The sequence below is a fragment of the Bombus terrestris genome, chromosome 14, assembly GCF_910591885.1.
Source record: "Bombus terrestris chromosome 14, iyBomTerr1.2, whole genome shotgun sequence".
NCBI classification, from domain to species: domain Eukaryota; kingdom Metazoa; phylum Arthropoda; class Insecta; order Hymenoptera; family Apidae; genus Bombus; species Bombus terrestris.
Window position 1 is genome coordinate 4760224 of NC_063282.1, and position 11355 is coordinate 4771578.

The 11355-nt window shown below is 37.5% G+C and overlaps 2 protein-coding genes across 4 annotated transcripts; one reads left to right on the plus strand and one right to left on the minus strand.

Moving 5' to 3' along the window:
* Window positions 1-2511: 2511 nt before the first annotated feature.
* LOC100642818 lies at window positions 2512-5845 on the plus strand. 3 transcript variants are annotated; one of them, XM_003400536.4, is made up of 3 exons: window positions 2512-2881; window positions 4770-4964; window positions 5098-5845. In XM_003400536.4, the coding sequence occupies exons 2-3, from the start codon at window positions 4880-4882 to the stop codon at window positions 5646-5648; spliced, it is 636 nt and encodes a 211-aa protein (XP_003400584.1). In that variant the 5' UTR covers window positions 2512-2881; window positions 4770-4879; the 3' UTR covers window positions 5649-5845. The 3 variants fall into 3 exon arrangements, with proteins under 3 accessions (XP_003400584.1, XP_003400585.1, XP_020722157.1); XM_003400537.4 differs by lacking the exon at window positions 2512-2881 and adding an exon at window positions 3427-3578; XM_020866498.2 differs by lacking the exon at window positions 2512-2881 and adding an exon at window positions 4120-4641.
* A 326-nt stretch (window positions 5846-6171) lies between these two features.
* Window positions 6172-10898, minus strand: LOC100642263 (alkaline phosphatase). Its single transcript, XM_003400531.4, has 8 exons — window positions 10729-10898; window positions 9540-9742; window positions 9055-9247; window positions 8298-8461; window positions 7784-8131; window positions 7499-7697; window positions 7000-7212; window positions 6172-6913 (listed from the first exon to the last, which is right to left on the minus strand). The coding sequence occupies exons 1-8, from the start codon at window positions 10817-10819 to the stop codon at window positions 6741-6743; spliced, it is 1584 nt and encodes a 527-aa protein (XP_003400579.2). The 5' UTR covers window positions 10820-10898; the 3' UTR covers window positions 6172-6740.
* Window positions 10899-11355: the final 457 nt, after the last annotated feature.

Sequence of the window (11355 nt, forward strand, 5' to 3'; positions counted from 1 at the left end):
ATGGTTATGTAATATGATCTCTCTATATTAAAAATCGTATCGCAACAATTGAAAGTGTGCAGAGCAAATTTCTTACACTTGCGTCGTGTTATACCGTTTCGCCCATGTCAGCCTATTGCCATAATTACGATCCTATTATTGCTCACTTGGGTTTGATAGCCGCTCCAACAGCGTTCTACCTTAGCCGATCTCTTGTTTATATACACTGTAATCAATCAGCTGATTGCTTCTCGAGATATCCTGCACATGCTTGACTTTCATGTCTTCGCACATTGCCTTAGAAGCCATACTCTTTTCAAGTTGGAAACACACCGAACTTTGTACGATCAAAATAACTGTTTTAATCGGATTTGTCTATCTGCAAACCGTTTTTCTGATGTGCTCGACCTTTTTAATGACTTCCTTTCGTCATTCAGACGATTTATTATCCCTGTCGTTATTTAATTTATAACACAGGCTTAACTTTACGTTATGATATAAATTTATATGATATTTAATGCTGAGTTTGTTCAATCGTATTATAAGCCTAACTTTACTCTATGTTAATGATAATTGTTTACGTTTTTCAGTTAAGTTTTCATCAATTGTAATTCCCTACTGTGTAACAAATAATATCGACCCGTTGATACTATAATAAACGATATTGCGATAGGAAAGCAAGTGGAATAAGATAGAAACATAGAATGTAGAAGATAGGAAATAGAGTAAAGAGGTAACTGACTCCGCTTCGTCGAGTCTATGTTTCTACATAGTAGTTGGAACATTTATTAGTTTCGCGAGTCGCGAAGAAAGTTGTACTTTAGAAGTATGCATTATACTTGAGAGGCTTACTCGAGAAGCTTCCTTGAGAAATGTAGTTCAAGTATTAAGCTTCCTCAGGAAAGAAATCGAAGAAACTCGATGGATTTCCTGTTTTTTTCCTAACGACGGAGTTTTTTAATGAGAAAAGAAATTGGAGGCAATATAAATAACGGTAATACATTTGGATAGCAAATGACGTTGATACGAGTCAACGCCGTATGCCACGTTCAATTCCAATACTTTAATAAACACACTTGTGGTGGACTTTGTACACTGATACACTATTATAATTACGAATTTTGTAAGCCACAGGGCGACCCATGGCTTTCACTCACGAGGACAAGTGCTAGGCCGTCTCGTTTTTGTCACGGTCACATGCCGTTATTATATTCGAATCGCGTTTACGACTCCGTGGAATAGTTAAGCTTTATTCGAGATAATCCATAAATTTTCCTACCAGCGAAACAATAATTTCATCACTAAATAAATCTTTACTATACTTAAACCGTAATAAATCAATATCCTTTAAGCTTCGCCTTTCCTTAAATACTCTTCTAAGAAGGCCCAAGTAAACTTTACTAACCTCTAATAGAACGAGCTAAATGCGGCAGGACCCTCTCGCTGGAGGTCCCAAACAAGAAGCTGTTGTGACATGAAAAGCATCAACGCCTGTATTGTGTGTGTGATTCATTTTGGAAATTGTTTTCGTTTTCGCACATTTATTTACAGTCGTTGTATATGCACACGTACAATGACCACAAAAGGTATTTGTACACCACTGTATTTACTACGTCATTTATATATACCAATTAACCCTTAACCTACGATTTACGTTCGAGAATTTGCGTTTGGTCCGATCATCTACTGCGGGCTATGCCCGTGATATTTACGTTTGGCCCGATCAATGTACTACGATCTATGCCCGTAATATTTACGTTTGGCCCGATCATCGTACTAAGGGCTATGTCCGTAGTTATAGGTTAAGGGATTAATTAGGTTCAAGTATTGTCATTTAATAGCACCTCCGTATGAAATTGATACTGTGAAAATGAAATGTAGGACTTATTTAAGGAACATTTAATTGAAAAATGAGAGAGTATGTACAAATACTTTCTGTAGCTACTGTATGACGATAAGCAGACCGTAAATACTTATGCATTTATGTGAAACTTAAATGAATTTATGCAGAATTTACATAATGTGCGAAATATACAAAGTATTAGGTAAATATTAGGAAAAGTATTCTCTATAATATCTGTCATCGATCCATCTTTTTATTCGTGTTCATGAAAATATGAATTTGCTCGGCGTCTAGCGGCGAGCCAACACCGGCTTCTCCTTTTGAAGCAACTAACGAGGGAATCATACTTGTATAGTATGTCAATACAACAATCGGACGCATCAGTAAATTTGTTCCCAATCCTTCACCTTGACACAGCAACGAAAGTTATTAGTGGCGTTCTATCGAGGTTGTCCAAAGGGCCAGAACATTTCGAAAGATCACATGCAAGCCTCGTGATGTAACTACGTGACTGATCTCGCGTTTCTGTTTAAACAGCTCTTTTGTTACTCCGCAGATGCTCCGCCGTAGATTCTTTTAAGATGCCACCCAATTGGTTGGGTCACTTTCAGAGCTGAAGTGAACGACCAATCAGCTGTTAGGCCGCGCTACGGTTGCTCGAAGGAAACGTGAGGTCGCTGCTCGTGCTGACTTCAACGATGCGCCCCGCTCCACCCGTGAGTTCCGTGAGCATAGTCGTTGTTTGTGTTTTGTCGCGTTCGAACGAAGTGGTGAGTCGTGCTCCGACCGGATTTAGTTGTTCTCTAACTCTCGACGGAGGAAGTATGCGACTCTATTGATCTTTCGAGGAATATAGTCGCTGAGGCAACGAAGGATGGGCATATTCCGTGAATATCCGCTCGTTTTTAATCTTTACAAGAAATATAGTTAGACCTTCGACGAGGAAAGAACGAAGAAACCGCTGGAAGAAAATTGTGAGTGGGTTATATGGACACCAATAACGCTTCACCAGGTTCTACTACCACAACGTTCGTGTAAATATCACCAGCGTTCCCCGAGGTGAGTTAATAAAGTCGCAGAATTTTCCAGGAGAACATTCGTTTAATTCATTATTCCCCATCGTTCGATAATTCAAGCGCGGTCAATTGGTCTCATGGTCGATCACAATCACGCATCGTTTCCTCTCTAGATACAATTATCTAGGTAACCATAGCGTACATCGTCAAGGGCTAGTCAACGAGTTTTTTATCCCTCTTGTTTACTTTGTCGCGCTAATCAACCTCATGTATGGTATGTATTCATGGGAAAGAAAATTATCGAGAAGCTTCGTAGTGTCACTTACTGATGTATAATACATCGCGTTCCTCGAGTTTCAATTACCATAATCTCACAGTGACGATTGTCATCGACGTATCGATTCGTTCAGCCCGTGTTCGATAGGGAAATCGACTACGCGGACATTTATACAGATCGAGGGGGTTTATGCGTCAGCTTTGAGAAATTTGCACACGACGAAACGCACGTTCGCAGTACCCTTGAGGTTCGCGTTCACTGACTCTATATACCTACAAACGCGGCCAATTTACTGTGATAAGGGGCGCGCGGGAGTGATGCAGGAAAGGTATATTATGATCAGTCAACCGATCGGCGAGTGTGTCATAAAGTTTGTGTCGTTGCAAAACAGTGAATCGTTCCGTAATATTTCTTTAGTCCCGCGTCCATCGACAAATAAGAATCTTGGAATTCCGTCTGGAAGGTACGATGTTGGCCGATTTAAGGAGCATTCGGACGATCGATATTATTGTCAATATTTAGGTTTTCAACATTATCGTACATAAGAGGTGGTTCTCTAAATGGTCAATATATATATAGCCAGTACAATGTGGAATCTTTGAATTTTAAATATCGAAATAATATTAACAAAAATATGGATCGCCCGAATGCCCCTTAAGGGTCGAAGTTGAGTTAACGCCAAAGTTCATTTTTTTTTCTTTTTTCTTATCGAATTGTTTTTCTTAATATTATGGATGAATGGAAGTTTCCGAGGATTCACTGAATATTTGTTTCACTACTATTTCGTCGCCTAGATTCTGCAATTTTACGGAATATCAAAGAAATTGAAGCACCTATAACGTTATGATAAAGTACATAATATATATGTTGCCTGGCTACTAATAGGCTAACGCGCTCTTAAGTTTCTGAGTACTTGAGATTTTTTAAGAAATAGAAAACCGAACAGTTTGATCCAATATCTAAATTGTACATGCTGGAAGAGAAAGAAAGGTATAAAGGTTTTATATTCGAAAGTGCAAGAGTTTATTATTATCATCAATGTTTCTTGTAGCATGTTTGAAAAAGTCATTTGATTTTTATTTGAGTTTTGTCTTGGTTTACTCATACTACTGGAAAGTGGAAGCGTCTCTTTATTGCAGCAGTTCTTTTAATTATAGAATCTAATTGGAAATGGAAGAAATAGCGACGGCGAAAGTATTCAGCAAATTCTTGCAACTCCCTTTCATAGCCACTACATTGCGAAACGGAATTCAGTAATTGATTAAAAATAGTTGTAAATGTAATACCACATTAACGTAGTATTGGCCCTTAATGGGTTAAAATACACGATTTGATTGGTGGAGATATTGGTCGAGATATTCGTTGAAAAAGCAGCTCGAGCTTTAATCTCGGGTCGCAAGGGCTATCGAAACGTGGCACTTGTCTCTTTTTGCCACTCGGCTTGGTAAAGTCGAAGGTCTGTTCAGTGCGGATCGAAGAGTTCCTTCGCGATTCTCGTCCCGAGCAGAGGTTCTAGAGGAAAAGAGGTAGAACTTGCGTTCGAGTCCATCAAAGTTTTCATTCGCGACACGAGATTCCCGGCTTTATATACTAACGAAAATTCGGCCCACCTCGAGCCATGAAAAATAATGATGTTGTAATTGTCATTTTACAGAGAAAATTAACAAATAGTGCGAATAACAGTCTGATCGAATCATCGGAGAGTTGAAGGAAGGATATCTGGAGTAATTTACAGTTGTTGTTTCTACCATTGTGATAAGCGAAATGACCAAAGTGTCAGGAATGATAGAGACGGAAGACGCTGTCGGCAAGCCAACTCTGGTACGACGTATGTCCAATATGTTGAAAGGTAAGGGAACCTGGTTAAGTTATATTAATTAACAATCTTAAGATTAATCGCTTTGTAATCGTTTCCGATAATATCATTGTTAGTTTGTTAATAGAGCCTGTGTGAGCTTATATATTGTTTTTATTCTCAACAGATGGAAGTAACAGTGGACCACCGATGCTGTTTCGCCATGCCTCGATGCAGAAGATTCGTCATTGCTGCCAAAATCTAAATCTCTTTCCATATCTGCTCTACTCCTTCGGTAACTCGAAATCGCATCCAGTCGCACGAAAGGTGCACCATTGCCTTGGCCAGTTCCTTCAGCTCATCACCGTGAGGATCTTCTTCTTATGCAGGAGTTTCCGTCAGTCGCTGCTACACGATATTCGTTCGAAGGAGTTTGAAGTAGCGGAGCCAGCAAAGAGCGCCGAATTTTGCAAGTTGACGCCACGATTCCGAATGACCAGGCTACAGAAACGAAAACAAGATAGCCGCCTGTTCTTGACCCTAGCTGTATACTTCGCCCCTCTGGTGTTGGTTTTCCAACTGATCGGACTGGCCAGTGCGATGGTCTTTGGAAAATACACGCCCGGTTTCATTTTTCTAATCTCCGCCCTGTTGTTCCTCGGATGCATCTCGCTCAAGATTCTCTTCCACGAGAGTGCCGAGGAGAGCCGTAAAAGTGTGAAAATCAAAATGGAATGATCATGTTCCGGCTGTCGTTGCCTATCTCAGCCATTACTCTGCGATCAGACTGTTTATCAGATAATAGACCAGAGAGTATTGAGAGTCTTGGTCTCTTTTACAGTTCCCCATTGTCGCATTTGATTACTTAAACGACGCGATGCCAGATAGAGCTTACATATTACTTCTGTATATCGCATGAAACTAGTTTGTCCATGCTTGTTCATACCCTTTTTTTATTCCCTCATACTCTGCCTTTCTCACTCTCTCTTTCTCTTTCTTTGTCTTCCTTTCTCTCTTTCTATGATATACATATGTATGTTAGTTGCATCGATGGCTTTCTAGTTAGTCTAGAATTTCGAGTCGATTGGTTCGCAAGTTCTACGTTTTTTTTTTTTTTTTTACATTTCGTTATTATCGGACTGATACATGTAATCGTACGCGTAAGTAACGTAGTTGCAACTTTAGAGGATAGACAGTTTGTAACCACGTGCTTCAGATTACGAATGCGGTCTTTTTTTTGAAGAAGTTCGTACAACATATGTATTGCTTTTATCTACGCATAATCTTTATTCTTCCTTTTATTTCTCTTTTTTTTTAACTTCTTTTCGTTTTCTCGAATTCCAACTTCCGAGAATTACTTAGCATTTTATAGGCGCCACATGAACACTGTGTACACATGTAAATGAAATGCAATTTACGAGTTACCTGGATAATGTATCGCGTTTCACCTTATCCTCTACGGCAGAAGACTGAAAATCGTTTTAACTTGTATATAAAAGAGGAGAAGATATATATTAAAATATACTACGTTATATATGTATACATAATGCGAGAAAAAAATGATTTATTCTATATCGTAAGGTTATATTAGCTGTCGCTCGTCAAAATGACTTGATGTGTCCACTAAAACGAGTTAGGGTAATCTGTGATCAAGTGGATCCAAGTGTATTTTTCGCGGCCATTCGCTATCCTACTTACTTAAGTACGATAAGGAGACATGTAACTTTGATCTTTTTTTTTTTTTAAATATACATTACATGTTACGTAAGACGTTGTACTTTTCTTTTCTTTTAAGATTGTACGCATTTGCGGTTTAATCTATTTTTATCGTCAATGAAGTAAAAGTAAGAGGAAGAAGCAAATGTACATGGAAATGTCAACCAGACTATTGTATTGCTTTCCAGCGCTCCCATACGCTTTCGGCTGCATAGAAGCAGCGTGTGCAATCACACGGGCGACGTAACTTTGTTCGTGCACGCTATGAAACAAATGTGCAAACGGTCCTAAATGACAAAAGTTTGTGGATTAATTTAATAATTATCGCGTTACTTTTTTTGTATGTAATTTATAAATCATCGACGCGTTATACCTATTGCATAGACAGCGACATCACCGCCTCCGTGATAAGCTTCGTCAGATATGATAGTTGCCTGTTGACTGTACGTATATGCGGTTGTATTTTCTTCGGAAGGATCCATCCTGACGACAGAACCATTCTTGTACGCCATGTTATTCGGTCCCCCTGTGCTGTACGTCAACGTTGTATATGGAATTCCATCGTACTTGGACTTCTGAGCTATACCTGTAAAACGAATGAATTATTAATTCATATTAAAATCTCATTTGAAATGTATTTAACATTAAAGTTTTACGGTGTACTTCAGTAAGAAAGTTTAATTAGTTTAAACAAACAAAACGATTCGTAATATCTTAAAAGATATTTTGTCACAGAAATGAAATAAAGATTCATGAATATAAACAACGATTCTTTCGTTTTCCCTACAAATTTAATAGACCTTTTAACAATAAAGGAGATAAAATTAAGTCGGAAATAGTTTAAGAAACGCAACAGGATTTAGAAGAAATACCTAGAATGTGCGAGCCCCTATTGCTGTAGCCATTAAAACTCATAGAATGAGTATGATCACTGGTCACAATAATAAGAGTGTCTTGAGTGTCAACCATACCCAAGGTCGTATTAATTGCGTCTGAGAACCTAACAGTTTCTAGCAACGCCTGTGCAGCGTGACCACGATGATGAGCATAATCGATGAGCCCGCCCTCGACCTAAAAATTACCATTTAATATATCTATTCAAAACGACATACTTTTTTTCAGTCTAATAAATATAAAGAAGAAGATAAGAACTAGACCATAAGAAGATAGCCATGTTTTGACTTTTGCAAGATCTTCAAGGCTGTCACGGTCATGTCTTCGAGACTTGGCTGTCCTTTGGGACCTTTTTCTCTATTCCAATCCATACTGATGTGGCCATTTGCAAAAATACCCAACAAATAATCAACTTTATCAGTATCCACGCGAAATAATTCTTCGTTATTTTGAACGATCTTGAAGGAAAGATTTCTAGCAGCTTTGTCCCGCTTCCATTCCTCTATTAAATCTCTACCATCGTTTCTTTGGCCAGCCCAATTGTCTATAGGATCGAATTCAGTGCCTGTGGCATTGGATTTCAACATTTGTCTACCTCCTCCCATGATTACCTAAACCAAATACACTTCTAATTAACATTTCTTATCGTAATCTTCACTTGTCGCTGTCGAACGTTTCAAGCAATTGTACTGAAGGGAACGACGAAGAATATACTTAACAATCTCTTAAATTGAAGTGAAACATTTTACTGAACAATCGCGATATATAATAGTTTGCCTTGATATTTTTCCCTGGCTGATCCTCCACGAGTTGTCTGGCGATGTCTTTGCACTTTTTGGCGGTCTTCGGCATTGTCGATTCGCACTCCCATTTTCTGTTCGCGCTGTGCGCGTACAGGGGTGCCGGAGTCGCGTGAGTCACCCTGGTGGTTGTCACGAATCCTGTAAAAGATCACAGTTTAGATTAGTTTACTCTTAATTTAAAATCGTTGAACCTCCTTATTAGAATATATGCTGCATAACAGTACACCTTCTGCAAATTTGATTTTGCATCCATCGCTTATTCTCCGTCATTTTATCATTTTATTAAAAGGTCGAATCAATCCAAAAACACAATACATATTCGAAAAAATCTTCGCGATAAAGAAATAAATATTATCCAAAATTCTTAACATTTTGATTTATGATATTCATCCATGTGGATAAAAAAATCTTCAGATATATTAAGAAGCGACTTATCGCATTCCTACGATCTCAAAATTATTTAATCTTCTCCCTCCGCAAATTGTTTTACTTGAAAAAGATAAAAATTATGAATGCCAAATCTGATATTATAGAATCCTTTGTTAATGCCCGATCATTAAAAAACTAATGAAAATATTCTTCCGTCGACATTAGAAGCGCGGTTTACCGACTTACATAGTGACGTCATATTCGTTAATAATATTAGTGGCATTTATATATGAACGAAAAGTTGGACAACAACCTAATATGACGACTTATCGTTTACAATTTTGGCATTTGTTATCGCTGACCTGTGTCTTTGCCAACCGCCTGCGCCCACGAGATTATAGAGTCCACGTGGTAGTCAGCATTCAAGCTTGCAGAGCAATTATTCATTGCTACGTTTGCATCCACGCCGACTACGTTGTAATTTGTCTTCACTCCGCCGAATAGAGCTGTTGCTGTCGAAGCTGAATCTGGTACTTGCTTGTCAGTATTGTACGTCTATTTCAATATATTTTAATTTCAATTTTATTTTAATCGCATTTTACTTGTAATATTAGTTATTTATGTTTCTATAATTACAGAAGAATTTTCTATACGTAGAATATATGCTATAGTATACAATTTGCTCAAATAATTATTCGACTATAGAATTTTCTATATGAACGATATCTTCTATATTATAAAATCTTTTATAATCATACGATCATAAAAGAGTTTTTCTGTATGTGTATAGAATACATTCGACATTATAGAATTATACTACGATTATAGAAGATTGTGCGACGTAGACCTTAAGAATTCCTATATGAGGGAAAGTCTCCCAAGACAAATGGCTGGTCTCACCAGCACGAAATATTCTACTAGCGGTAATTGTATCAGGACTCATGCCATCGCCCACGAAAATGATCACATTCTTCGCTGTATTCACATTCCATTTGTACGATAAAGCCTTCTCCAATTCTCCGTCAGCTAATTCCCGCCAATGTTTAGTATCTGAATACCGAGGAATTAAGTGATTCATTAAAAATTATGGAACGATTGAGCCTCGCTCCTTCGGGAATCTATGCACGTATACATGCAGTCGTGGGCAGAATTAAACGGACACTTTTTAAAATGGAATAACTTCTTCAAAATTGGAACAAACGACTTGATTTTGTTTTCGACCAGGTGAAAGGACTGGTTTACTAGATGAGGTGTAAACAAAATTTTGAAGACACTGAATTGGAATTTTGAAAATTGATCGGAATTGGGAGGAAAAAAAAGCAAAGGTTACTTTTTTATTCGAGTCTGTAATAAAAATTTAAATAACACATTTTGAAGAGTTATGTCAGTTACATACGTGCTGAAAATTTAATGCTCGCTTCTGCGTCAATCGACTTTGATAAAATTTTTAACACATGACTAACAGAATTCCAATTAACATAAAACATGTAATTTAAATTTTGATTACAAGACCAGATAAAGAATGTTGTAAAAAGTAAGCTTTACCTTCTTCCTCGCAACTCCGGCAATATTCTACAATTTTATTATACGTCATTTAATCATTCAACTAATTGTCAACTAATTCTTTGAACTACTCCAAAAACAAAAGAAGAAAAAAAGGAAAAGGATCAATTTGTTTGGCTCAATTCTAAAACAATTATTCCGTTTTAGAGGACACTCGGTCAATTCTATCCACGATGTACGTCCGAAGCACTTATACTTTGTATACTGATAAGATATGAAATTGACTGCGAACAAAATTTTATATTCTGACTGGAGAACCATCGTTGCTATGCATGAAAATTATTGTAAGCGCCTGACGAGATGAATGAGAGGAAATGTACGGAATATAAAGAAGCTGGAGAATTTTAAAGATAAGTATCGTTTGAATTATGTTGCCATCGGCAGAAGTCAGCTGTTTTGATGACTCATGGAAGACCACCGACGATCACAAAATAGATACATGCACGAATCGGAAATCGATGAAATTATTATACCTTCTTTGAGCGTGGTTCTAACGATCCCAATGTGAAAGAAACTGATGTACAACGTGACAAGCCTTATTTTTATCATATCAGTGAGATACATCGTTGATAGTTGCGTATCACGTCACGAAGGAGACGTTGATAGGTGTTCATGCTAAGAGCGACTAAATAAACGAGCAATAATAAGAGCAAAGTACATAATTACCTTGTTTACTTCGGATTAGAACGCTCTCTATTGAGAAAAAGGCTGTATTAAGTCGATCATGAAGAGCTCTGTTTTATTTTTTCGACTATGAAGATCTAAATTATTCTAGATCGTAGATCGTTGACCGAATATTGATAAAACAGAGAACGATCAGGAGGATTTAACCCATTTGCACCATGGCTCTACTTTGAAGGACTGGCCCTTATCACCGCGCGCTGTCTGTCGTAGGTGCAGTAAATGACATCCGAATTCTACATGGAATTAATAGAAAATTTGCTGTTCAAAACGATTGGTAGACAATGTTACTTCGCAAACATCGCATCTTACATTCTTTATAACAGAGGAAAAAAGAAAAAATTATTTATTTAAAAAAAAATAAAAAATAAGAAATTAAATCATATTATTTCTCGTGGAATTGTTTAAAATGGTCAATA